At 48.6% G+C, this 27,666-nt stretch overlaps 5 protein-coding genes across 6 annotated transcripts; 3 read left to right on the forward strand and 2 right to left on the reverse strand.

The window, feature by feature from the left end:
* Window positions 1-476: 476 nt before the first annotated feature.
* On the forward strand, window positions 477-7,796 carry ubr1 (ubr1-like). The gene is made up of 2 exons (XM_960241.3): window positions 477-7,193; window positions 7,298-7,796. The coding sequence occupies exons 1-2, from the start codon at window positions 991-993 to the stop codon at window positions 7,563-7,565; spliced, it is 6,471 nt and encodes a 2,156-aa protein (XP_965334.3). The 5' UTR covers window positions 477-990; the 3' UTR covers window positions 7,566-7,796.
* A 249-nt stretch (window positions 7,797-8,045) lies between these two features.
* NCU03235 (sulfate permease II) lies at window positions 8,046-11,727 on the reverse strand. Its single transcript, XM_960242.2, has 3 exons — window positions 11,024-11,727; window positions 10,271-10,960; window positions 8,046-10,214 (listed from the first exon to the last, which is right to left on the reverse strand). The coding sequence occupies exons 1-3, from the start codon at window positions 11,301-11,303 to the stop codon at window positions 8,434-8,436; spliced, it is 2,751 nt and encodes a 916-aa protein (XP_965335.1). The 5' UTR covers window positions 11,304-11,727; the 3' UTR covers window positions 8,046-8,433.
* A 6,660-nt stretch (window positions 11,728-18,387) lies between these two features.
* NCU03237 (mitotic check point protein) lies at window positions 18,388-21,591 on the forward strand. The gene is made up of 3 exons (XM_960244.2): window positions 18,388-19,535; window positions 19,611-20,416; window positions 20,491-21,591. Exons 1-3 carry the CDS (start codon window positions 18,855-18,857, stop codon window positions 20,612-20,614), a joined length of 1,611 nt encoding a protein of 536 aa, XP_965337.1. The 5' UTR covers window positions 18,388-18,854; the 3' UTR covers window positions 20,615-21,591.
* NCU03238 lies at window positions 21,571-24,490 on the reverse strand. 2 transcript variants are annotated; one of them, XM_011394820.1, is made up of 2 exons: window positions 24,215-24,490; window positions 21,571-24,160 (listed from the first exon to the last, which is right to left on the reverse strand). In XM_011394820.1, the coding sequence occupies exon 2, from the start codon at window positions 23,758-23,760 to the stop codon at window positions 22,288-22,290; it is 1,473 nt and encodes a 490-aa protein (XP_011393122.1). In that variant the 5' UTR covers window positions 23,761-24,160; window positions 24,215-24,490; the 3' UTR covers window positions 21,571-22,287. The 2 variants fall into 2 exon arrangements, with proteins under 2 accessions (XP_011393122.1, XP_011393121.1); XM_011394819.1 differs by having other exon boundaries at window positions 21,668-24,405.
* Window positions 24,491-24,997: 507 nt separating this feature from the next.
* On the forward strand, window positions 24,998-27,080 carry NCU03239 (hypothetical protein). The gene is made up of 4 exons (XM_960246.2): window positions 24,998-25,174; window positions 25,263-25,731; window positions 25,803-26,046; window positions 26,115-27,080. Exons 2-4 carry the CDS (start codon window positions 25,373-25,375, stop codon window positions 26,154-26,156), a joined length of 645 nt encoding a protein of 214 aa, XP_965339.1. The 5' UTR covers window positions 24,998-25,174; window positions 25,263-25,372; the 3' UTR covers window positions 26,157-27,080.
* Window positions 27,081-27,666: the final 586 nt, after the last annotated feature.

The following is a 27,666-nucleotide window of genomic DNA, read 5'->3' on the forward strand; positions in this document are numbered from 1 at the left end:
TTATGGTCAAAGATGGTAGGAGCTTTTAGTGGAGTCCTAAGTGTCGGTGCAATCACGACTGCAAACCTACCTGGGTAACATAGGTTGCTCCGACGGCATGTCTACCAGTACTGAATTGGATGTTAGGCCAAATGGCACCAACGGAACTCGCAATGGATCAACAGCGGCCATAGAAGCCCGACAAAACCCCCCCCACAGGATCTACAATTAAGAAGGAACTCGGAGGAACGGTCCTGACGGTCGGTTGTTGGTTAACCGACAGAAGCCAGCCAATCCATCGACGAGTCACAGAACGCCACCTAATTGACTCAACTATACTAGTCTTCAAAGCCAGCCCCACGGAAAAGAGAAAACTGCCCTGTAACCGCTGTTCGGTACCAACAACAAGCCAACAGCCCAGCTCGCTCAGGTACAGGGCCCAAAATTCAAAAGTCCGACTGCCCTGGGCTGCCAACAATCATATTGGACGGGAAGGCGAAGAAAGGAGCAGGATAACCTGACATACCTACCTACTTACACTTTAACAATCCAACTACCACGTCACAGAACCACATTCTTTGGGACGGCGCCAACCATTCAAAGCTAATCAATACCAGGGTGCCTGCCTATCGCTGGCTCCGTTTACCCCGCGATCCCCTCTATCGTGCTGGTCATCGCTCTCAGCTCAGGCCCTTTTTTCGCCCATCTTGTTACCGGTCTGGAACCCTCCTCGATTTTCGAACGCAAACAAGCGGTGGACGCTTCACATAGGACCCTTGGATACATACTGCTACACTCCGTCAGTGGTTCTACTGTCTCTCGCGACAACATCACATCATACCCTCAGGACACCGACACCATCGCATCCACCTCCCAAACACCGATCCTTAGACGACTTGTGAAGCACGACTCTGACATCGACGACAAAGTCTTCGCCTCAGAACCTGATAACGCCACCTGGATGTCTATACCGAGCGCTACCTAGACCCGAACACCGACGATTCTTCCACCATGGAAGCCCAGATGTCGACACAGGAGCAGCAGCTCTGCCAGGCCTTGCTGGCGATGCCTGGCAAATACCGATACCGCTACAGCGAAGAGGCATCGCGGGAACTTCTTCTCACCCTGTTCTGGTCCATGGCTGGTGGGAAAAACGAATACATGAAGCTCTTCTTTCCCCAAGGGGATCCACGAAACACTTCCCTCAAGCTCAGGGATGCCCAAGGCGCGGTCGAGGGCGCCGAATACACCGAAGCCGCGCGTGGCAAGGCCTGCGGTCACATATTCAAACAAGGAGAAGCATCGTATGCGTGCAAGACCTGTAGCGCAGACGACACCTGCTGCCTGTGCAGCAAGTGCTTCGAAGCCACCGACCATACAGGCCATATGGTGCGAATCAGTATCTCGCCCGGAAACAGCGGATGTTGCGATTGCGGAGATTTGGAAGCGTGGAAGCGGCCCATGTTTTGCACAATACATTCGATGTGGGAGGGCGACCGCGATAAGGGCAAGGGAAAAGCGACAGAACTTCCAGAGGATCTGGTCAGGAATATCAGGATGACCATCGGCCGCGTCTTCGACTACATGTGCGACGTCATCTCTTGCGCCCCCGAGCAGCTCCGCCAAACCAAAACCGTTCAGTCTATCCAAGAGGATGAAAGGCTCTCGAGGTTATCATCGACATACTGCGGCGGAGAGACTGACTCGCCGGGGGAATATGCCGTTCTGCTGTGGAATGATGAAAAGCACACCGTGGTCGATGTGCGTGACCAAGTGGCTCGGGCGTGCAACACCACGCTTGCAAATGGCTTGAAAGCTGCTTACGAGACCGATGCCATTGGTAGGAGTATCCTGATGTACGACAGCAGTCTGGAAAAGCTGCTCGAAGTAGCCGAGGTACTTGAGAGGATAAGGGTTACCGTTACCATTCGCTCTTCCAGGGATACCTTCAGAGAGCAAATGTGCGGCACCATAATTGAGTGGCTTAGAGATATCTCTGGCTGCCGAGTTGGCCACGACCATCAGCTTTTGAGAAACATCGTGTGCGAGGAAATGCTTAAGCCTTGGAGGAAAGGTAGCCCCGCGGCACATGCCATTGTCGGCAAAGATGGCATTGACGATGAAGACCGTATTGACCAAGAAGAGAACGTACCAAGCGGGTTCTACGAGCAGCAAGGCAGGCTTTTGCTTCAGGCACGTCAAGCTGCCCGTAGGATGGCAGAGGCTCGTGAGGCTGGCGAAGATGAAGGGGATGAAGACGATGAAGACGGGGACGACATCATTGTCTCTGGTGGAGAAATGGATGAAGATGAGGAGGGGGACGAAGATGTCATGATGCTTGACGAACAAGGTGACGCAGCTGGGGATGATGTTGCCATGACGGACTGGCGAGAAGTTAGGGTGGTGCAGGTAGCCCCGGCCGCTGCTGGCGGCCGTCCTCTTCCGCCACCTCCCCCTCCGGCACCGACTACTGCTACGGCTCACCGACGAGCCATTCGGGAACGCGAGCACACTCCTGATGATTCCGATACCGCCGAGCCACTCATCGCGCCAAATATCTACACCAAGGCCCACCTCGACATTCCAAAGACCCCAGGCAGTCCGAAAGCCAAGACATCGCCTCCAAATCCTGGACGTTACTGGTTGCAGACTCCTGCCGGCTACGTGGAGGAAAGTAACATTCCGGTTGCCGAAGACCTTTTCGAGCGAGTTCGTCTAGACTGGCTGATACTATTTGACTTGCGGATGTGGAAGAAGGTTCGCTGTGATCTTCGGTCATTATACATCTCAACCGTCGTTACGATCCCCGAGTTCAAACGTGTACTCGGCTTGCGGTTTGCTGGCCTTTACACCACTCTGGCTCAGTTGTACCTCATCGGCGATCGTGAGCCTGATCACTCCATCATCAACATCTCCTTACAGATGCTGACAACTCCCTCCATTACTGCTGAAATCGTTGAGCGGGGAAATTTCCTTACCAGTCTGATGGCCATTCTTTACACATTTTTGACCACTCGTCAAGTCGGACACCCTTGGGACGTGGCAAGCAACGCAGTTTTGTCCTTCGATTCAGGCTCGGTTACGAACCGGCGCATGTATCATTTCTTCTTAGATCTCAAGTATCTCTTTGGGTCTCCGCACGTTCAGGAACGCCTCCGGACAGAGGAGCGATATATGATGCAGTTCCTCGACCTCGTCAAGTTGCATCAAGGTATCTGCCCGAACGTCAGGGCTGTCGGCGAACACGTCGAATATGAGACAGATAGCTGGATCAGCGCGTCTCTTGTCACACGGGAGATCAACAGACTTTGCAGACAGTTCGCCCAATCCTTCCGGAACGTCAAGGAACACGGTTTGCAGTATGTCAACAATGCAATCAGACTGGCTGCAAAGGTTACCATTATCAACTCACTTGGTGCCGAGCGTCACCGGTTTAACCAGTCAGAAATCAAGGAAGAGATTTCCTTCAGAAACCTTACAGATTTTGAGTTTGAGCCAACTGGGCGAAGTTTCAAGGTCGTCCACTTTGTGGTAGAGGAGCAACCCAACAGTTTTCATCATGCCCTTCACTACACCTTGTCGTGGCTTATCGAGTGCGGCAAATCGATGAGCGTTGACGACCTGCGCAAGCTCCTTACTTTCGAAACCTGCGATTTGCTAGCAAAACCTCAGCCGATGGGTCGAAAGTCCATGCCTCGCGGTAACTTCACACCGGAAGATTACCTCCTTGTGGCCTTTGATTTCCCGCTCAGGGTATGTGCCTGGCTTGCGCAGATGAAGGCTGGCATGTGGGTGAGGAATGGGTTGAGCTTGCGTCACCAAGGAGGGACCTACCGCGGTGTTAGCCAGAGAGATGTTGCTCACAATAGGGACGTATTTCTATTGCAGACCGCTCTTGTTGTCTGCGACCCAAGCCGTGTTCTTGCCTCGATCGTTGACCGCTACGGCATGGAGATGTGGATCAAAGGGTTCTTTGAACAAAAGTCCAAGGCCCAAGACGATGGTCAACATTTGGATGTTGTGGAAGACATGCTTCATCTGCTCGTTGTCCTCGTAAGTGACCGTACATCTCTTACGCAAAGTGAGGATGAAGCTAGGCCACTCAATTCGGCCATGCGTCTCAAAACCAGCCCCCTCATCGCGGCCATGCGACGTGACCTCACGCACGTCCTTTGCTTTAAACCGTTGTCGTTTTCGGAAATTTGCAACAAACTGCCGGACAAGTTCCACGAGCACGAGGACTTCCATAAGCTGTTGGACGAAATGACCATCTACAAGGCACCCGAGGGGCTGACAGATGTTGGCACATTCGAGCTTAAGCCAGAGTTCATTGAGGATGTGGATCCTTACATCGCGCACTACAACAAGAACCAACGCGAAGAGTCAGAAATGGCATGGCGCAAGTGCATGGCTAAGAAGACTGGGCAGTCGATTGAGGATGTCGTGTATGAGCCCAATCTTCGTCCAATCACTTCTGGAGTCTTTGCCGGACTGTCTGATTTCACCCGGACAGGCATGTTCGCCCAGATTATCTACTATTCCCTGCTCTATACTCTCTCATCCTCCAAGTTTACACCCCAGGTGCCCACGACTCGAGTTGAGACCTTCCTTCAAGTTGTCCTGCATCTGGTTTTGATCGCCATCAAGGAAGATAAAACAGGTGAGGAGGATGGCCAGCAACCGTCATTCATCTCTCGTTCTCTCAGCCACCAGGCGCGCAGCAACTTCATGCCAGAGAACCCTACGGCAAAAACCGTCGTGGCACTCTTGAACCTCCTTGCCGCCGAAGATGCTTTCAAGACGGTTCACCCCAAGATCCACTTGATTCTGAAGAAGATGCGGCAACAGCGGCCCCATGAGTTCGAGTCTGCTTACCATAGCCTTGGTCTCTCAGTAGACCATATTGACGCTGGTTTGCCCGACAGCCAGAACACTGACGAGGAGCGCGAGAAGAAGAAGAAGGCTGCACTAGCGCGCCAAGCTCGTGTTATGGCACAGTTCCAGGCCCAGCAAAAGAGTTTCATGGAGAAGCAAGGAGAAATCGACTGGGGTGATGTGGACGATATCGATGAGGACGAGGACATGCCAGCTGCCGAGGAGCATAAAAACTATTGGAAGTATCCATCAGGAACATGCATTCTGTGCCAGGAAGATACAGATGATCGTCGCCTTTACGGATCCTTCGCCTTCTTCACTGAGAGCAACATTTATCGGCAGACTGATCTCCAGGATCCGGATTTCGTGAGGGAAGCGTTCAAGACACCCGAAAACTTGGACAGGTCTGCAGAGAGTATCCGGCCCTTTGGACTTGCTCATGAGAACCGCCAGATTGTTCAAAAGGTTGACCAGGAGGGAAAGATATTTGAGGCTGAGCGCTCCGTTATTGGCAAAGGCTTCCCATCGCACCTGTCTCGTTCCGGCCCTGTTTCGACTGGGTGCGGCCATATCATGCATTATGGATGCTTTGAAGCATACTTTGATGCCACTGTACGCCGTCATAATCAGCAGATCGCAAGACATCCGCCTGAGGACACGAGTAGGCTGGAGTTTGTATGCCCCTTGTGCAAGGCCTTAGGCAATGCATTCCTCCCCATCGTCTGGAAAGGACAAGAAGAATTCTATCCTGGTCCATTATCACCATGTGAGTCATTTAACACATGGCTGGACAAACAGCTGCATTCTGCATATTATGTCCTGGGAGCGGCAAGGCCTCCAGACCAAATCCAGCATTCGTTTGCAACGTACACGGCGAGAACAATGGTCCACAGTCTTGCTGAAGATTCAGCTCAACTGTTTGGCGATGCCTGGGTAGACCTAGGGGCCCGTTCAAGGTCAAGCGGGACGCCATTCAGTGACTCCTTCTCGATCATCTCAGCTACTGAGGTTAGCAGCCGAGGGGCTACTCCTGCCGAAGGGAACAGCATGATGAGAGAGCTGGTCTCTGCGTACCGTCGTCTTCGAGATACATTGCGGAAAAACGGCATCAACTCGCACCATGATCTTCCGGAGACAGTGCGAGATGATGAGCTGGCTTGCAGTGATGCTCTTGCTCGCTCTGTGGGCTTTTCTATTGCAGCTATTGAGATTCAGCAGCGCGGGGTGGAAGTGGACTATGGAATGACCTTACTTGAGAAGATTCCTGAACAAGTCCTTACCCACCTCCGTATTCTGACTGAGACAGTGACGACTTTCATCACTGTAGGCGGACTCAGAGAGGCTGGAGACAACAGGATCGACACCGAGTTTCGGAGAGACAGCGAACGCCAGCATTGCCAGCTGTTCATTGCACAATATAAGGATGCCGAAACCGACAGCGCCAGACAACCTTATCAGGAGTATCCTCCCCTTCTCAGCCAAGACCCTTTCGTTTTCTTGTGCGAATGTGTCTTTGGCGTTGTCCCAGCACAAAGGTTTGAAATCGCCCACATCGTGAGGCTTTGCTACCTTGCTGAGATCACCAAAGTGGTTTACCACATGGGCCGCAACATGCCTGCCACTATGTGGATGTCAAAGATCTTCAGCGACCGCAAAGACGAAATGTCGCCTGAACTGGCTAACTTCGCTTCATTTTGCGAAACGGTTGTACGGATGGACTTGGGCTTTTCCGAGAGGTACAGGGTCCAAAGCTCTACTGGGGAGAACAAGGCGTTCGACCAGCCTGGATTGGACAGCTGGGAGGGCTGGTACCGGTTCATCAGAAACTATGCACTTACGTTCCTTCGTAAGTGCGCCATCCTGCTTTACACAAGGTACAATGTCGATTTCAACAGCCGCGTCTCGCCCAATCCTGAACAGAAGGAGCTCGAGCGCCTCACCGAGACGCTGAAACTTCCCTCATTCGATGCAATGCTAGCTTCCCTCACGCCGGACTCGCGAATTTCCCAGCTCGTATCTGGCTGGATAGAGCATCAGACTTGCTGGGACGCAGAACATTCAACCCTCGCCGCTGACGACAATAAGTTGTTGCCGCCTTCGGCAGTGCTGAGCCACCCGGGCATCTTCGAGCTTGTCGGCCTTCCCAAGAACTACGCCACGCTCATTGAGGAGTGTACGCGGAGGAAGTGTCCTACTAAGGGCAAGGACATTTCTGACCCTATGCTCTGTCTCTTCTGCGGAGATCTGTTCTGCGGTCAAAGCATCTGTTGCGCGGTGGAGGATAGGGAAGGCAGAGGCAAAACCATGAGGATTGGCGGTTGCCAGCAACACATGAGAAAGTAAGTTTCACATTCAGCTTTGACTTGAACTGCCCCCTTCCCCCCCCATATACCCCTCTCCATTCTACTCAGTCTAATGCTAACCTTTTACTCCTTTTCATCAGGTGCCAAAAGAACATAGGTCTCTTCCTCAATATCCGAAGATGCTGCATCTTCTACCTCCATCGCCTCTCAGGATCCTTCAGCAACGCGCCCTACATCGACAAGTACGGCGAGGTGGATCTCGGTCTCCGTCACGGACGGCTGCTTTATCTTCATCAGAAACGGTATGATTCCATGTTGCGCAATCTGTGGCTCAGTCATGGTATTCAGAGCTTCATTAGCCGTAAGCTTGAGGGGGACATCAATAACGGTGGCTGGGAGACACTTTAAGAAGAGGAAATTGTATATGTAAAAAGCGGGCAAGGAGCGAGCGGTGGATGTGAATATGGCTGTGGGTGCAATGCATTATTTCTGGCAAGATGGGGTATCATTATTTGGCGTTATCCTTCATATGACAAACATCAGGGTGGATTGGAGGGGTGCTTGCCTTGGCTTCAATGTATTATTTTTATGGATAGCAGAACTATATAGGAGGTAGTGCGTCCAGGTTTTTTTTTTTTTTTTTTTTTTTTCACTTTCCTTTTCTCTTTCCTTTTTTTCCTCCTTTTGGTCTCTTGCGGAATCATGATTCATCAGTTTCACACCCAGATGTATGCGGAAAAGCAGGCGAACAGCAACGGACTTTGGAAAGCTTGAACTTGGTTTATTCAGATTGATAGACGCGAGTACCCAACTCTCCGTTATTTCAAATCATTACCACCAGCCATGACTCGGAGCAACACATGGTAGATATTGGGTAGATATTGCACTGGTTTATCATCACATGTCCTGACAGTCCTCTATATCTTTCTCTCTATATCGGTGTAAGATAATGGTATATACAAAACCAAAACATGCAACTGCAAAGGGGTATTTTAGACCGTGAACCACAAAAATGCCAGCAACATCCAGACCAGTTCGGAGTCTACCCGTGATCCCCTTGAAAACCCATGATCCGAGCCACATTAGGTATAATCCTGACCCATTTTGCCGCCCCCCGTAAATGACTTAAATTCTAGTAGTCAACGCTTGCTTTCAATGCATCATCATTTTTTTCGACACTCAAAACAACCCAAGAGGAAAAAAAATAAAAGAAAAAAAAACCGTTAGAGAAGGAAAAATAAAAGAAAAAGCATACTCCGCTCATCCGCTCCATAAATCATGCCGATGACGAGCCTTCCTTTTGAGGATCAACCATGTCATAAGGAGGAAGCGACGCTCCCGGCGTCGGCTTCAAGTTCGTCGTCACCGATCCATCGGAAGTGTTGCCGCCCTGAAAGTTCTCTTGACTCTGAGACGTAGGCGTGGGCCCAGCAAGATGTTCCATGCCCTTGATAGAAGACTTAGTAGCAGCAGTAAACTCCGCCCTAGCCTCCACATTGGCGATGGCGCTCTGCAACGCACTCGTCAAGTCGACGTGAAACAGCGGCCTGTTAATGCCGTGCACGGCCACGGTGCGGCCACCACCGAACCGCGAGCGAGCGGCGGCAGCAGCAGCAGCGGGTATCCTTTCGGAGCCCGAGGCCGTGGCCTTGAGGTTGCCTGCGGCTTCGGCGTCATCGGTGTTGGAGCCGGATTCGATATCCATCGACGAGCCACGTTGGTGTTGTTGAGCAGCACGTCCGCGGGAGGACAAGGTAGGGCCGAATTCCTTCTCGTTGACCTCCTGCTCTGCTGTGGCAGCAGCGCTCTGCTCGCCCCCTATCTCGGCCACGCTAAAGATGGACTTCCATCTGCGGATCTGGCCGTCCGGCAGAGTTGAGGGGTATCCAAAGCCGGCGGAGACAAGGGCGCGCTTGGTCCAGCGGTTGCTGATGCAAGCGACGTGCCAGTCAACGACGTCCGGGCTCGCGTACCGGTCGAGCTGGTTGCGCACGTCTATGAGCTGTTGGACCGAGGTGATGTCGATGTTGTTGACGGAGCTGAAGTCGAGGATGATGGCCTTGAGGGTGGGGAGTTGCAAGTTGACGCCGACTTCGTTGGAGTCGATACCGGCACGCGTGGCGGCCTTGAGCTTACGTCTGGAGGGGCCGGGGTCGTTCCAGGGTCGGTCGCCGGGCCGGTCAAAGTGCGAGAGCGTGGTGCGGCGCGTGTTCTGGTGGATGTACCGGACCATGTACTCGAGTGTATGGCTGGCGTTGGGGTAGTTGAAGCCTTCGGAGAAGCGGTAGATGAAGATGCCTGGGTAAGGGTTGTCCAATTCAATTTCCGGATTGGAGCCGTCCGCGTGCGTGAGGGGGAGGAAGATGTTGCGGTAGGGAGCATCTGATGAGCCACTGCCGGCGAAGGTGCCGTAACCTCCATCCACGGGCTTCCTGGGATCGTCACCGATGACGTGGTCGCCAAGAACGGAGTGAACCTTGACGCGGCCGAGGAAGCGGCCCTGGGCCTTGAGAATGCGGAAGAGGAGCACGGCGAAAGACAGGCAGACTGTGCAGTAGATACCATTCTCGATGGAGGAGAAGATGGTGACAAAAACACCGACGAAGAAGATGATAACTTCGAGGGGCGAGACGAGCCAGAACTGGTAGACGGTGTTGGGGGGTGTGATCAAATCGCCGACAGCATGGATAATGACGGCAGCTAGAGCTGCGTTCGGGATGTAGTAGAACACGGCAGGCAAGGCGTAAATAGCCAGCAACACTACGATGGCAGTGATGACGCCGGCAAAGGGCGTACGCACGCCCGCCTTAGACTTGACGGCGGTACGACTGAACGAGCCGGTTGCAGCATAGGCACCAAGGAAGGGGCCCAGCATGTTAGTGACACCAATGGCCACCATTTCCTGGGAAGGGTCGATAGTGTAGTTGTTGATACGGCCGAACGACTTTGCAATGGCGATGTGCTCGATCAACAAGACAATGACAGTGGCAGGAAGAGAACCAGCAAGCTTGCTTGCGAGTGTCTTATCGAGCACAGGAACAGCAGCATTCCTGAAACCTATTGAACGTAGTCAGTACTGGCACATTGATGGAAATTATGTGAGTGGAAAATACCTCTGGGAACGTCAAAAAGAATCTTGAACTTCGAAGTTCCTCTGGGAAGGTCCTTGTTGGCCAACCAACTGATCATGGTGTACAAGAGAATCACAAACACGGTTCTCAATGTCGAAAGGAAGAAGGCCACTCGCTGGTGTTGCGGCCAACGCTTGGCAATATAGTTGCAAAGCGACCGGATACCGTAAAGCATGAAAAGTGCTGTCAAGCCCATTGCAGCATCCAGCTTGGTACGAGGCAAGCCTTGCAAGGTGTGGATGAAGACAAGATACGCCGGATCTCTGGTTGAGAAGCCCTTGATGCCCATCAAGGTCGGGAGCTGTCCGACGGCAATGTTGAGGGCCGAGCCGGTCATGAATGCCGAAAGAGAAGTAAGCGAGATAATGTCGACAATCCAGCCGCACCGAATCAGGCCAATGAAGAGCACAACAGCGCCGGCGAGGATAGACAGAGCAGAAGCGATAACATGGCCCGGAACGTTGGGAAGCTCGGCCATGACGTTGGCAACGATATCGCCGGTCAGCGAGGAAAGGACAGCGACGGGGCCAATCGTAATATCTTTCGAAGTAGCAAAGAACCAGTAGACCAAGACGCCCATGAATGACGAGTATAGACCAAACTGGGGTTCAAGGTTGGCAAGCTGAGCATAAGCCATGCCCTGTGGAATGACAATGGCACCGATAGTAATACCTGGGCGAGGAGTAAGCTATACTGAGTCTGAAAAGCACACGGACAAGAGATGTGTGATCTTACCGGCTACAAGGTCGCCTAGGAGCCATTGTAGGTTATAGTGACCAATCCAAGATGTGAAGGGGAAGAGGGAAAGAGCGTAGTCCCCCAACTGCCGTCCAGAAGGGATAACTTCCCTCAGGAACTCGACTGTATGAGGTGGTTCTTCCACGAAGGTACTGGTTGTATGGTTGGATACGATGGACTCGCCCCGAGTAACCTCATCGTATGGGTCTTTGTCTTGGAGTTTGATGCCAAGTGCTTTGGCTGTGATGCGCCCGGCCTTCCCCCAAGCCGTAGACATGTTGACGGCTTGGTCCTTCTGATAGAACGATGGGGATGATTATTGACAAGAGGATGATGCCTGAAGCCGTCAGACTGATTCAAGATATAGTCCGTGCTGATATCGGCTGTATCAAGGTGATCCTAGCTTGCCAAATATGTGTTGCATCGACCAAGGTTGGAGTGGAGGTTGTTCTCAAAGATGCTTGATCCGGAAAAATATCCAAGGGGAAAAGAACGTCGTTTATGTGTGTCGTAAAATGTAAAAGTCTATAGTTGCGCTCGAGACTCGTTGAGAGAGAAAGTGCAACCAGTCGAAGTCGAGAAGTCTAGGACGATGTTGAAGATCGCGCTATACGGTATGCCTAAAGGCTGGATATGGCACCAAAGGGCCAGATGAGATGATGTAGACCACCGCCGTTAAACAAGGTATGATTCGAATAGTGTAAGGGGAAGCAAAAACAGGAACATGGAAAATTATAAAAGGGCAAGTAAAGCTATACTAGGAAAAAGCCGACACAGGCGGCATTGCGGCGTCACCCAAGGAACCGGGGTGTGGGGGGCCGGGGTGAGGCAGGGAAGAAAGTGCCCGGAATCTGTTTACTAACGCTCACAGCTGCAGAAGAGGCAGAAAGTGCAGGGAAGCGGAGTTCAGGAGGCGTAGAAAGGTGGGCACTTCCATGATGACGTGATCGGCCTTTGCCCTTTCAACTCTAGTATCGAAAAGGTTATACACGCTTTGCTCGCGGTTCCGCTGCCGATTTCCACTCCAGCCACTGTACCAGTGGTTGTATTTGGCATGCCAACCTCAGGAGAGACCGGTCTTCTGTTTGCCAAGTCTCCGCGGGCGGTGCTCGGGAGAAGGGAGACGCCGGTAGTTGAGACATCAAGATGATTGAAAGTGGTCATCTCAACTCTCACCGCGCTAGGTTTGCGGGGAGGATTCTGCTTGTGGGAGCTCCCGCTCTCCCGCACATGGGACAGTCTGCTCGGAGATTTTAACATAATGTTCATCGATATCTCCCTCCCATGGAAATAATAGTCCCTCATCACACCAGTGTTTGCTTTAGCATACAGGCATACCAAACGGTTGATGATTAAGCGTGGACATCGAACGTCTTCCCACCAATAGGACATGCGGAAGGATGGAAGCTTTACGTGCAGTTGGGCTTCCGCACGTCTATATATGTGCCCCGGTCACCGGATGTCATGGTCACACAGCGGGATGATGTAAAAGACGACGGGAAGAGACACTTGCACTGCACCCCACGGAGGCCATCAGCAACAACCATGCAAGATGTAACCTTCCAGAAGTGCCAGAATGGGTGACAACATGGAGATGTGCGATCGTGGAAATGGTGATGGATCATGGGAGTTTGTCAGAGCTGGGGGGTTCTGGATGTCAAGAGTACGTACACTGTGTGGAAGCCTCGAAAGGAGGGGCCGGCTGCAAGAGGCGAAGACGCAACTTTGACCATCGATGGTGCAATTGCAGCCGCAAAGCTTGTCGATCGAGTGTGAGCTTCCCGTTGGACGTTCCTGTGCCGGTGACAAGTGCCTAGCTCCCGATCGTCCACATCCAACGCAACCCCAAGACTTGCTTACAAAAGCATTAGAGGGGATGTTTTTTCTCCTTTCTTTTTCCTCAAAATGTGTCGCAATCACAATCGACAACCATCATGAACACTATTTCAATAAACATGAAATTGTCAAGCTTGGTATTCAGCTCTGTATACTTCTAGGGCCTAATCGGCTCGCGTAACCGTAACCGCATAACCATAACCTTTTAGGTTATACATAAGCCAAGACCTGGATATAGATCCAAATATCCCTATATATGCAGGCAAAATCCATACAAATGGATCTAGAAGGAGGTTACGTTTTGTACAAAGTAGATACGTAACCTTTTTTTAAAATCTCTTTATACCAGCGTAATAATAAGTCAAAGGCGCATTAGTAGCGGTAAGCCAATCCCTATAAAGTATAGCGACTAATTATCGCGCGCTAGAAGCAGTATAAATACCCCTATTTATATATCTACCGCCCTATTTATTAAAGAGGTTATATAAAGTACTTTCAAGGTATTCTACATAACCCGTAACCTCTTTAAAATAGATATAATTATTATAGAGCGGTTAGGAGGTAGATAATTTAATAATAGTTTATAGTATAATATTATACTAACTATAGGGATTTTTAATTATATTACGTAATTATACGACCGCTTATATATATTATTACAAATATAGGCTATATTATTAACTAATAGTAGTAATTTATATAGGAGATGTAGTAGAGTAACTGATTGTATTAAACTTACGTTAGTAATAATAGTAGGAAATAAAGAATATACTTAAATAATAGAGGATAAGGATAAGGGGGGGGAGGAGGAAGTTTACTAAAGGAGAATTATACTATTTATTGCAATTTATATTATTGCTACTACTATTGCCTTAATAGGAGGGAGGTAAGGCGACGACCCTAAGATTATTAATAAAGGTAGCCTAGAAGCTAGTATTGCTAAGGTATAATACTTATTAAATAGTTATAATAAGTAATTTTTTAAGTTTTTTCGTATAATAAAAGTAGAATTTATAGCTTTAGTAAGGTAGATAAAAGAAAGTAGTAATATACGTAATACTAAATATTAGACTGTTAAATTTAAATTAATAATCTTCGTTTAAATTATTGTATTTAACGAAATTTAATAGTAAGCAACTTACTACTTCTTAATAGCCTAATCGACGGTTTCGAATATCGTTACCTAAATAATATTAGTCTTTATTAAACTTTATACCGAATTTATAATTTAATTAAATAATAATTACATAGCGCTAAAGATCGAATTCGTTGTAGGTAACTAGCGGTTTAGTAGTATAATTGGTACTATTAATAGTATTTATATTTATGTTAAGGTGCTAATGAAGGACTAAAACTATTAGTATAATAGAAAGGGATTTATTTTTTAGAATATATTTACTATAATACAATTTAATAGCGCCTTCTTATATATATTAGCCGGCGTAGAAGGGTCGATATAAAACGCGAAACTACTTCGTATTGCTTTATTCTATAGGTTTAAGATATTCCTTAAGCGATTTTATTTAATCGATGTAGGCTTTAATTAATAGAGAGGTATTTTAATTCTATTCCCGGTAGTATAATACTATCTCTAAGATTGGAGGGATGCCCCGGGTAATAAGTAGCCGACAATAAAGAAGGAGTTATATAATTTGAAGTATAGTATAAATTATATATTAGTTGAGTAAGCGTTCGGTTGGTTGAAGAGGATAGTAAAATTAATACGAGAGTCGGCGCCCGAGTACCTTATTAGTACGTAAATCGACTTTATATATATTGTAATAGGATTATATAATTTTATTTATTATTAATACTATTAATTAATAAAAGAGGAGGAGGAATTATTTATTTAATTGTTGGTATTAGTAAAAAGACGTACTAATAAATACTTTTTTAATAATCCTATCGCTATGCGAGTTTAAATTGCAAATGGGTTATAGAAGCTATAGTAATAATATCTTTAAAGGAGGGGAAGGAGAGGGTAAGAGTATAAAAGAGAGTAAATTTGAATTAATCTATTAATTAATTAAAAGTATATAAAGTGCTGATAGTTTACTTCTAAATTTTAATTTTTTAATTTATAAAGAGATATACTAGAGAGCGTTAGAATATAAAAGGATTATAATATTAGTTTGCCCTACCAAGACAAGAGTTAATGGACGCTAAAGTTTTTAGATTAATATAATACGCTATATTAAAAGTGTATAGGCTATTAGAAGTAGTAAACATCTACAAACAATCCGGGGAAGTAGTTCTCGTAGACCCTAATTGTATATTAATATATTAAAAATCCGACTTTTTGAATTTAATAGAAATTTTAGGATTTTTAATATTTTTGGGTATAAGTAATTAACCCCCTCTATTCTACTCTACTCTACTTTACTCTATTCGTTATAGTCGCTACTGTACGCCCTCCTCTCGAATTTGACTACTTTTATTAATTGCCTTAATTTAATGGGTTTAAACTTATTATCTATCGCGTTCTATAAGATAGCTTCCTCCTTTATTAATTTTTAAGATATATTAATAATTATCTCTAGTAATAAATCCTTTGTAAAATTAATTTAGAAATTTAATACCGCCGTTTTAATATTAATTGCGCCGATTAGTTTTACGTTACTAATTAATTTAATTACTTTGCTAATAGACTTTATAATTAGGGCGCTGCCTTACTTAACGGATACTTTCTTAATTGGTTATATCGATATAATATAGGATAAAATTTAAAACCTACTACCCTCCTCCTCCTCCGGTTTATCGCTACTATCTTTATTACTTTAGAAATTGGGGTTAGTAGCCTTCTATTGTAAAACGTACTTTACTACCCGCTTCTCTCGCGCCCTCTCCGCGCGGACTTCCTTCCTTTTAATAATAGTTATTTTATAGTATTAATAAAGTAGGGGAAATAATAGTACATTTTTATTATTATTATTAATTATAGCGTATATTAACCAAATAAATAACCTAATTACCTACTCGTTTATAAAGATACTTATTAAAATAAAATAACCATCGGTATTACTAAGTACGTATACGCTTAATTTCATTTAACTACCTTCGTTACTAAACTCTTTAATAAAGGATTCCTAATATATATTAGAATATTAAATTTTATTAATCTTATAATTAAAGGACGTACTAGTACGACCTTCAACTATCTACTTTACGTACTTAATACGCATTTTAAAACGGGTAAACACACTTTAATATATCTCCTATATAATAACCTAATTAGAATCGTTATTTTTATAAACTTAATCGGTTAATACTATTACTTACTATTTATATTAATTACACTTAAAACTTTTACTCTCCTTTATTATAATTAAGAACCTACCTAAATAAGAGTCTCTAATAATAAGAATAAATTAATAATATACTTTAAAAGATTAATAATACAATCCCTAATTTATAGTCGAATTACTAGTTTTCTTTTTTTAATTAAATTATTAACTAATTACCTCTTTATTATTAAATAACTAAAACCGCTTCGGTACTTCGCCCCCTATATCTACTACATTATTATTATTATTATTATCGACTCTAATAGGTCTCGCTTAGGAATTAAGCGGGTAAAGAATATTAATTATTGAAAGCGTAATCTCGTTAAAGAAAATAGGTACGCTAGGAAAGTTATATTCTATATAATTATCGATAATATTCTATATTATACACTAGCGGGGTAGCGGACGGTTAGTAGATATTAGGGACGACGGCGTAGTTATACTATATATAGTAACTAGGTAATTACTAATAAGAGGCAATAGCTATATCTTATACTAAGGTAGCGAAAAATCTATATATAGTAGATTCCTATATTAAAAATTCCTATATTGCAATAATTAGGATCCCCTATACCGCTACTATTAGGAATATAGGGATAGCTTATATTAAGAATTATATTAAATATAGTCCTCCTTAACGGACTATTAGACAAACTATTAACTATTGTACTAGCTACTTATAGTCGATATTAATATATTACGGATTATTACTTCAAAATCTACAACAGAGCCTCAACATTAAAAAAGGATTACAACCCCTCTCTTTTTATATAGTAGTACAATCTATAGTAGTAGTCTATAGTAATAGTTTGAATTATCCTAGTAACTTTTAAGGTACTCTAGTAGATTATATTTTGTTTGGATTAGTCGGTCTTAGTTAATTCCACACACTAAAATTTAGGTACGAGCCCCAAATCCCTATAACTGGCACTCCACACAGAAGTTACTCATCTGGCAAAAAGGTTACGTTTTAGAGGTTACGGTCACGCGAGCCGATCAGGCCCCTGGTAATTAACTGGCCGGAAGTTCTTCACAGCGCAAGTCTTTGTACACTAGGTAGGTATGGATGCTCGAGGTACGATGGCCACTCGGCTGGTTCCGACCTTGGGAAAAACAACGGTCGCCCTGAACCTTCACCCAGCTCCATCTTGAAACCTATTGCGTTGGGAGATGGTTCATCTACATATGGACAGAAAAACAAGCGGATAAATTTCATCGTGTGAAAGATATAGGAAGACCTCTTCTCTAGTGTAGAGCAACGGTCTACGCGAATTGTTGGCACACTTGTGCTGAATCATATTGTGCGGTGACTTGTACGGCCAGACCTCACTCCATGAGGGCTTCGTCCTTGGCAGTAACGCACAGTGAGCTGGATTGGGCCAGAAACTGAGGAAAGCCCAGGGCTCTCGGCTTAAAATTCCGAGCAGAGTTAATCCGCAGCCTCGCTCACATCCGCCGCCTGTCAAGATGACGTTATCGGATCAAAAACGGTCCGCTGTGTGCTGACCAATAGCATGTTAGCACCCGTCCGGTTCAGGAAGTCGAGCTCGATAAGCCGATAAGGTGGCGACTGGTCAACGCAAGGAACGCTGCACGCGGAATGTCAATCGGAAGCAAACTTAGGAGCAATTGCAGGGTTAGGGTTATTACCTGCGCATCCTGGCATTGGATGGAAAACAAAGCCAGCCCTCGCGATTGGCACAGTTCAAGATGGCCTGGGGCAAGACGGGACTTCGAGACAGGACCAGTGAAATGATACACAAGCGAGAGCCTCAACAACTGTTGGCTCGAAGATAAACATCCGCCCCTGCTGTGACAGAAAGGACAGGAGGTGAAGTGCCTGATCTGCTGTCGTCCGAGGTGGGCCATCGTTCCTGTAGACCCGAACACATACCGACCGAACCCCCCGCCAGTCAACACAATTGTATGTATATTCATGCTACCGATGTAGTGTATATCACCAACGAACTACGCTACGCATGTACCTAGTGTACACCACAACAGCCCCATCTCAGCAACATCGATGTATCTAATTATAGGTAAACCATGGCCTTGCACTACGCGGATCTTACCCCACACCGTCTTGGCCTCCTTGTAGTGTAGTGTACTATAGTTGCTATGAACCGTTGCGGGCATGATGGCCTAGGTATCCTATTTTCCTATACCGACTACGAGGCGCAGACATTGTAGGTTCCTCGTATAGTCATTTTGAAGAGCTCTCGTAGTCCCAGACTTCACCCAGCGTCCCAATTTCAAGTATTGGGTTGGTGACACCACATCGGCGAACCACCCGCAGTTCAGCTGGAAAATACTCCAGGCATACGTCGGGTACCTTGCGTGGAACGTGCTTCGTGCGTACTGCGTAGTGTACTCACCTCGAACCGTAACGTAACTCGCCCTGCTCGCCCATCTGAGGTGCCAGTTCCAGGTCGCCAATAAGGAGGTTCGCTTCCCACGTCAACTTGTCAATGCTGCGAACTGCAACACCCAACCACTCCAACCTCTCTGGCACGCCCAACCGCAATCTTGGAACAAACCTTGGTGCCCGGCCAAGGTAGGAACGAGGCGCAACCAGGCACGGCGAAAATCAAACAGCGGTCCGCACTCCCCTCTTCACATCTTCCACGTTACATCCCAACTTATTTGCCGGACAATAAGCTTCAGCACCATACCAGAGTATCTTGCCACACGATCTGCGACTTGACACCATGAACTTATCGACAAAGAACACCAGCTCGGGCAGCGCTAGAGGTAGAGATCCAGGCACAAACGCGATGCCGTTGTTGTCGACGGCGCCAGGCGCTCCAGTGCCAGGGCCTCCACAGCCCGCCCCCCCATCCCCTGCTGCTGGCAATGAAACTGCGACTTTGTCGGTTGGTGGTACCCTCAATGGTCAGAGGTCGCTCAGGAGATTGCAATCGGCTCACAGCCTCGGCGCAAAGGCCTTGCCTCAGCCGTCCCTAATTTCCCAGCAGAGGTTACAGTTACAACAGCAGCAGCAACAGCACCAGGAACCGCAACACCAGGGGCAACCGCAATCCCAACCGCGTCGTCAACCGCATCAGCAGCCCCAACATCAACATCGCCTACTCCCAGGCCTGCCTTCGCCTCATACTAGACATGCAAGTTTCAACTATCGATCGACACCACAAAGAGGTCGCGCCAACAGTGACGCCCCGCCTGTCCCGATTCCATTAGGCCAACAATACAGCACCATGGCAGCCGCAAATAGGCGCGCCATGCGCGGCACAAGCTCATCCACCGCCAGCACTATGTCCCTCGAGAAGTTGTTGCGCGAAGGCCCCCCGAACGGCGATGTTGATACGGCGCTCGAAAGCACACGACTCAAGATCCTCGATCAGGGCGTCAAATCCGATAGCGACGGCATGGTAAGAGACACATACTCGCCCTCATCAATGCGCTTTGGCTTGCGCGCGCAATCGCTAACAAGCAATCCCAAACAGTCTTCCCTTCGCATATACGTATGGCTGATCCTGCTTGACGCCCCAATCATCGAAACCGACACCTACCTTTCCCTCATTCATCGCGGCGCATCCCCTGCCTACTCGAAAATCCGCAATGATACTTTCCGTACACTTACGACCGATCCTCTCTTTCGGCGCCGCGTTAGCGAGGCCAGTCTAATTCGATTACTTAACGCCGTCGCCTGGAGGTTACACGATGCCCGCGGAGACCGAACCCGAGACCATAGCATTGTCAGTCTTTCGCGACGCTCGGCGCCATCAGAACCCGGAAGTCGTCCGGGAACTAGTGGTCACGACAGCATCACTGGGTCGCCGGCATCGAAAAGTCGAGCGCGTGCCTTGACCTTGACCACTGAAGGCTCCGAGGCCAGTGGTGTCGCCTCTGAACCGGGTACCTATGTACAAGGAATGAACGTGCTGGCCGCGCCTTTCTTGTATGCTGCACGTAGCGAAGCCGAAGCCTTCGTCGCCTTCCACCAGCTTCTTACGCAAGAGTTACCCGGCTATATTCGCGGCGCCATGGACGGAGTGCACAAAGGGCTGGCGTTGGTTGACAAGGTGTTATCGATCGTGGATCCAAAACTCAGTCTCTACCTGATGTCCAAGAACCTTTCCGCCGAGATCTATGCATTCCCCTCCGTACTGACGTTGTGCGCATGCACGCCACCTCTGCCCGAGGTCCTACGCTTGTGGGACTTCCTCTTCGCATACGGTCCGCATCTCAACATTTTGTGCATCGTTGCGCAGCTGATCATGATACGCACAAAGATCATGGAATCGCCTAGGTATGACATCCTTCCAATAGATAACTCGTTTCTAAAGTGGGCTTTCAAATGCTGACATGCTGGTCCTTGCCCAGTCCTAACAAACTCCTCCGATCTTTCCCTGCCCTTCAGGCTGATTTGATCAAGCGGACCACTTTGACCGTGATACGAATGATACCCGACGATGTCTATGCTGAAATCGTGGTTCATGCCAAGTGATGGAACTTCCAGAAATTCATATGCATGCAGCATATTGGATAAAAGACATTCAGAGAGCGAAAATGGACGCGAAGCGTCGAGCGCCACCAAGCGTGGTAAACCTGCACTCGAACTTGACTCGCCCAAACAACGTGCAGTAATGCTCTTACAACTACGGTCTACCTGGCGAAGATCAGATGAAGCGGCCATGCCTCTCCGCTGTCTGGGTTTCGTCCCTTTTAATTTGCGGGTTGCTGAGTGCTGGCATAGGCAGTAAATGCCGCGCCGAGTATACTATGTGGGCGCATCCAGCGTGGGCTTGCGAAACTCTCTTCATGAAATAAGCTAAAAGAGCTCGCAGCGCTTGCCTGGTTTCAGACTCGAGAAGTAAGTTCAGTTAAGGGATGATTTAGAACTGATTGGAGATTCGAAAGGGCCAGCTCCATCCGCGAAGATACAGCGAAAGGGACGGACGGATAGTTGGCATTCCCCTCAATTCTGCAGTAGGAATTTGAAGTCGCGGTCCTCTCAAGCTTGACCTTGCTAATACAACTTGGCATCGCGTGGTTTGATTCCTCTATCATTTCGACAGACTGGCGGCCTAGGAACAGGTGTTTTGCATACAAGGTGTAGTGTGGGATGTGGATATATTATGTCTTGACTGCCCAAGCCATCGGAGTTCCTCCTCGCGGGGGTGATGGCCGCTCATTTATCGTCAAACGTCGACACGAGGCGGAGCCAATGCAGAATACGCTCGTCGCGGTTTCCAGAGGATGACATAGTCCCCAGAAACAATGGAGATAGAAAAATGATGTTGATATAGCGGATTCCCAGGTCAAAAGGGAAACGGGAGCTGGAAAGAAAGTAAGGGGAAGAGGTATAGACTCATCAGGCCTTTACTAGCAATTGGCTCAAAGCGAACGTCGGATAGATGACTCTAAATAGAACATTGGTACAGCATATCTTAAGAGAAAGCCCCCAATAGAACCGGTCTAGTGTACATGCAGGATTGATCATCTACTGGCATTAACACTCTCATTACAGTTCTTTCGTTGTGCCACGGGCATCACATATACACCAAAACTCGTATAAAAATCTAAATTAAACCATGTATCGCTGCGCCCTAAATGCTGTTGTTATGCACCAGTTGCCCTATTATTCTTCAGTTCCCGTTTTATCCCTTTGCTCTCGTTTTCTTTATTGTACGTGCTTTTCAGCACAGAAATTACTTTCAAGACACAATCACCATCGTCTATAGCGCTACTCCATGCTCTATGCGACTTCCTTCATCTACTGATTTTCCGCTTCCTGGCCTCAAAGATATTCTTCATCTCCCCATCCAGGCTGGGCAAGATGTTGCCGTTCTGCCACCGTCATGGCGAATTCCATGGAACTGGTCGACTGTTCAACGTTGACTGAGTCATGGCGGAATGACGAGATGGGGGAAACCTAGTATCAGGATAGTCATGTTCTTGGAGTGTTGGCGAATGCGCCTATCATCCCCAGTCCTTTGTTTTCACTCGCTGTCTCTGTATGATTCGGGGCGGAGCGTTTGTTGTAGCGATGGACTTTATTGACGTAGCGATATGTGATCGGAAATATGCCCGCTCTCGTTCTAAAAAACGGCAAGAACCTGGATTCTAATGGTACCCCAATGGAAACTTATGGGGCCTTTCTCTCCCCCGTCATCAGACCTAATACATGGGGCAAGCATCCTGGGCGCGCCTGAAGGCATTAGAAAAGAACTCCTGCATGGCATTGTAGTGAAACAGGATGCCGCCGAGAACAGCCATGTGCCAGAGGTTGTGGCTGCCGCCAACGTAATCGAACATGCCGGGGCACCACCTTTCAGGGACCTTGCTGGCGTAGACGAGAGCACCGAGGAAGTAGACGAAGAGCGACTCGAGTATAGGCGAGTAGTGCTCCCACACCGACATGCCACCGCGGGTGAGCCAGATCTGGAAGATGGGTAGGAAACCGCTGGCGGAAAGACCGATGTAGAAAGCGACTCTCACCCAAGCCATATCCTGCCCGTTAAAGCGAGGGTGCCACGGGAGGATAACACCGCCGACACCAAGGAAAGCTGTCGCGATCATGTAGACCCACCGGCTAACGGGCTCGCAGTAGAAGGCCGTGTATTCGGTGGTGATGATGGAAGCAGCGATGAGAAGCGAGATGCCGGTGTAGTCGACGCAGGCGAACATGGAGATCAGATTGACATCGGCGACGGAGTTCATGGTATGCCAGATGACGCTGCAGGCCAGGCATTGACAAGCCGCGAAAAAGAAGATGGCGGCGATGACGATATCGGTCGTGGTGCTCTGCGAAAAGTTGATGCTGGTCGGGTAGAAGTAGAAAGCAACGGCCAGGACGAGAATGAGACCTATGGCATGGGACCAGATGTTGATCAGCTCGTTAGAGAAAGTGAAAGCTGACCTGATGCAGGCCAGCTTGTTTTCGGAAAACCGATAGCCTTTTTGAATATGGGGATTAATCCTCCACGGGATTGGGAGCTCCTCGTAGCTGATCAAGCCCTTCTCCCTCGCTTGATTAATGGCACGCTGAATATGGTCTTCAAGGTTCTCGGCAGCACGCATGGCCCTCTCAATACCCTCCTCCATAACTCTCTTGCCCTCGCCCATGAGACTCTCGGCAGCATTGGCCAGTCCCTTCTCACGAAGCTTGGCGGCCTGGGTCTCCAAATCTTCCAGCAATCCGTCCAGCAGATCGATGCCGACCTTGGCCTTTTCGTTCAGCGATCCAGCGGCGGCCATGGCTTCGTGATAGCTCGTCTCTAGGGTCTCGACCAGAACATGGAGACGTCTGCGTCCGGCACCCATCACTTCCTCCGAAACGTGAGAACATCTTGTTCGTACGGCCTGCAGCGTAGACAGGGCCACCTCAATCGAGGAGTCGAGAGTCAGTTCTCCATAGTTCTCCCAGTACTCCAGCCGGCTCTCTAGCTCGACGAGGAAGGCATCCATCTTGAGCAGCAAGGCCTCTTCGCCATCCACGATACTGTTGACAAACGACTTCCGCCGGGCATTGAGCTGGGATTTCCGGCGATTCCGGAGGGCCGGTCTTTCGGGGGCATTGGCTGCGCCCGAGGCCCGAGCCTCGGTGTTGTCATCATGGGCGGCGAAGGAAAAGGGGGAAGCACACTCCATGGTTGTGCGGTTGTTCGGTTGTTCGGTCGGTTACTCGAGGTTTGGCAAGAGGCGAGTGCCGTGTGCGGACTGGTCGTTACCCGAAACGCTGTGTGATCCAGGCCCGTGATTCGAACAGTCGTGGCGTCAACCGGTGAGGCTGTTATCATGTGCAGCACGAAGGATGTCAAGACACGGTATCGGAAGCCGAAGCGATGGTGGTGACACAGAGGAGTCGGCGAAGTTCGAAGTCTGCCACAGAGGTGGGAAGGACGTCGGGACGGGAGGGGCTCTGAGTTCCGACGGAAGCGTACTAGCCGTACCGATTGACCACTGGTTTCGCGCGCTTCAGGGGATTTCGATTTGCTCGGAGGAAACAAGACAACGATTTCCAGAAGGCAAAAATTTGCGTGGGTCCGCACTGCAAGCTGGTTAGGTTGGTAGATCGGTTTGACTTGCAGGTATCTCGACGCACGACGCTTCTTTGCAAATACCGTCTGTAGACTGCGCAACTTCTGAATGATTTTATAGACAACAACGCAGAAGATTTCGAGAACAAGACTTTAGAAAGGAGACCAGAGTGGAGATCAAGATGGGAAAGCGGGAAGAAACCACGGACACAGGAGACACCGAATGGAAAGGGTCAAGAGAAATGGCTCGGACTCCCAAGAGTTCCAGGGAAGTGGAAGGCTTCCACTTTTTCCCTCGCCGTCTCATCCTATTAGTCGCCCGCAGAGCGCGCCGAGCGTGCCCAGCCGCCGGCCTCTTTTTCGTTGCTCGGCGTTCTGTTTTGATGGGCTCCTGTAGTAATGGACCACAACTTCTTCCACCGGGCTTCCCTTCTTCTTTACCTTTTTCCGTCTTCCTTTTGCAGGCTGAAGTCCCTCCCGCAGGTAGGGCGAAATGGGCCGTGATGGGTGAGAGACAATGGAGAAGCCGCGGGGCATTTTGGTGAACTGCCATTCATGGGCAGTCGCATCTCATTGAGCGGCGATCATTGCGGTGCATTTGGCGGTCGTCAGGAGGAACCATTCCATTTGTTCTCTTCCTGAAAGGGGAACGCCTAGAACCGCCTAAACCGCACATGGTTCTAGCGCAAGCAGGGAAAACCTGTAAAGATCTCTGGCCAATAATGTCGCGGGAATACGGCCCTACCGCGCTCAGATCCCCACCTCTGTGGAGTCCCAAACTGCGCTGTTTCGAGCCTGTGACGCTGATCCAACGCGCACTAACGAACGACGGGAAGTGTCCGCCAAGCCTTTGTGTCTTTTGTTCATGCCTGCCTCTACTGCCCATGGCGAAAATCAATCGGTCAAAGATGGCTTCATCCAGAACCCACAAGCGACATCATCTTCCCCGCGAAATCAGAAGGATTGATGGTGGCTAATCAACCACGCGGCGACCTCATTAACCTCTGCCCGTTAAACCACTCTTGGTAAATGCATTCACCCTCCCTCGAATATTGTCGTCAGTCGAAACCGGGCTGTTTGAAATCAATCTTGGCTTACACATTTCCACGACAGTTGGCCCTACCAAGTCGTGTTCTTATCGAGATTCGTGCCATTCACAGCTTCAGCAACTTCAACGTTGCCATCGCAACCGACCGACAGAAACCACGATACTGACGATTACCATGGCCGCCGACGGATCCATCACCGATCCCCTGCTCGTTACGGTTCTTGACACGTCGAGAGCCGCGCGCGAGCAAGCCGTGGTTCTCATTGATCGCATCCAAGAAGCGCTTGATGCTGCAGGCAACGGGCCTCTACCTTTGGAAGCCCAGGCGGAAATCTCAAAGCAACAGAAACTGCTCAACACCAATATCGCCCAGCTCCGCGGTCTACACCGGTCTGCTCATTTCAAGGCGCGTGAGACGAAAGGTCAAACAGCAGAGGTACGCCACGAGGTCGACGTGCTCCATCTTCAACTACAAAATCTCTACTACGAACAAAGACATCTGGAGGGAGAAATCGCAGCTTGCGAGTCCTTTGAGTTAGTACCCTCTGAACATTGTTGGTTGTCGTTCTGCGTAACAGTGATTCGCTGACAAAAGCTTCTTTCAGGCATACCTATCAAAAGCTTCCTCTGATTCCTGTCGAGGAGTTCCTAGCTCTACATCCCGAGCATGCTGATGATGATGAAAATGACCTCATGGTGGCGCGCATCAATCATGAGAGAACCGAGCGAGAAGCGCTTGAGCAGCAAAGGGTCGAGTTGCAGAAGCGCAAACAGAAACTGATTGCCGATAACAAAAAGCGACGCGACGATCTGGCCAATCTGGACAAGGATTTGGAGAAATTCATTGATGTGAGTAGCTTGAATCTGGTCTCGATCTGTGGATTTGTGACGTGAAAGCTTGACTAACCCAAGTCTAGGCCGCGAAACCCATTCAAAAGCTCTTCGAAAAGGTTGTGTGAGGCGGCAATCCATCATGCATTGCACCTCACTGCTGTGCACGAGTTACATGGCTGTTTCACTCAGCATCTCCTTGCCATTCGCAGGATATGCGTGACACACCGAGGTTTATACCCGCAAAGACGCCTTCAAAGCAGCTAAAACTCGCTAAAAACCGCCACACAAGACGATGGCCATCGAGTATTGCATGAGATGCAAGCTCTAGTGTTTAACGCCAGATCCGCATTGCCACAAGGTTGCCAGCCTTACTATGGTTTGTTCCTCGCCCGCCAGTTTCGAGGGAGAAACATGGCTGGGTTGTTTGTTGGGACTGGGCACGCCTTGAGTCTAAGATATGACTAGGCCTGATGTTGCCATGGAGATTGCCCGTTCGGTAGGCCCTTCTATCAATGTCGAAGAAGGATGTCTTCTGAAAGGTTACGTCGACATTGAAATCGTGCTTACACAAAATGATGAAGCTCATACTTGTCAATCCTGTCGTCAGGGAAAATATGGAGTAAAGCCACGACGGTCATCGCACCGGTGCTCGCTATCCTTGCGAGCTACGTGGATTATGGGAGGAATGGACAAGAAGCGCGCCCATCATTATAAGCGCGCCGGTGCAGGTATCGATAAGGTTCCAACTGCAAGGATATGGTCGGGTACAGTGGAACATAACATCTGGATGATGTCTGCACCGTGAGCTGGGTTTCAGTCTGGTATGCGGAATCAAGCGGAAGAGGACAGGAACTGGACTGAACTTTGCCTATATACAATTCGGTTTACAACATGACGCTTGACCCATATGAGAGATTTGTTCTCGAACTCCCCATTGAATTTTATCCCCTCTAATCTTCCAGGGCTGTGATCTTTACCAGTACCTGCATATATAGTTTGACAACCGCTTTACGCGCTATAACATGGTTTCTGCAAGCTCGCGATTTCTTCGCGATAGAGATTACTACACCTTGGGACATGTGTGGTAGCCCAGACCATCATTGTGTGCCAAGTACCTGGTTCTCAGTAAAATTCTGAAGGCGCAGAGGATTGACCCGAAATCATCCGCGGTTTCCCCCGACTAGGCGGACTGTCAAGTTGACCATCACTTCCTACTCATGCATTGGGTTTTCTTTTGTCATTTTGCCCGTTGTGTTCGATCAGAACATCGTCAAGTCTCAAAGAACCTGTGATTGAGGAACAACAGCCCACGTGCATCCAAAAGCCACTATCGCCAAGCAGAAGCAATCAGTACAGATGTAACCTGCCCGATTCTGTGGTTACAGCGTTACGTACCTGCATTCTCGACCGACTACCATGGCACAGTGAGAGTTGATCTCATGAAAAAGCACAATGGTATCACAATGCGTTAGACCATTATGAGTACGTAATCACAGCTGGTGAACATCTGGACCATGATGTATCCTTTCCCATCATCTATCCTGTGTTTTCTTCCTCCATTACAATCCATCTCGATCACCAACAGCGAAATCAAAATCACAACCCAAGGCACAGATATGCCAACAAAGGAGACCT

The sequence above is a fragment of the Neurospora crassa genome, linkage group I, assembly GCF_000182925.2.
Source record: "Neurospora crassa OR74A linkage group I, whole genome shotgun sequence".
In the NCBI taxonomy this organism is placed as follows: Eukaryota; Fungi; Ascomycota; class Sordariomycetes; order Sordariales; family Sordariaceae; genus Neurospora; species Neurospora crassa.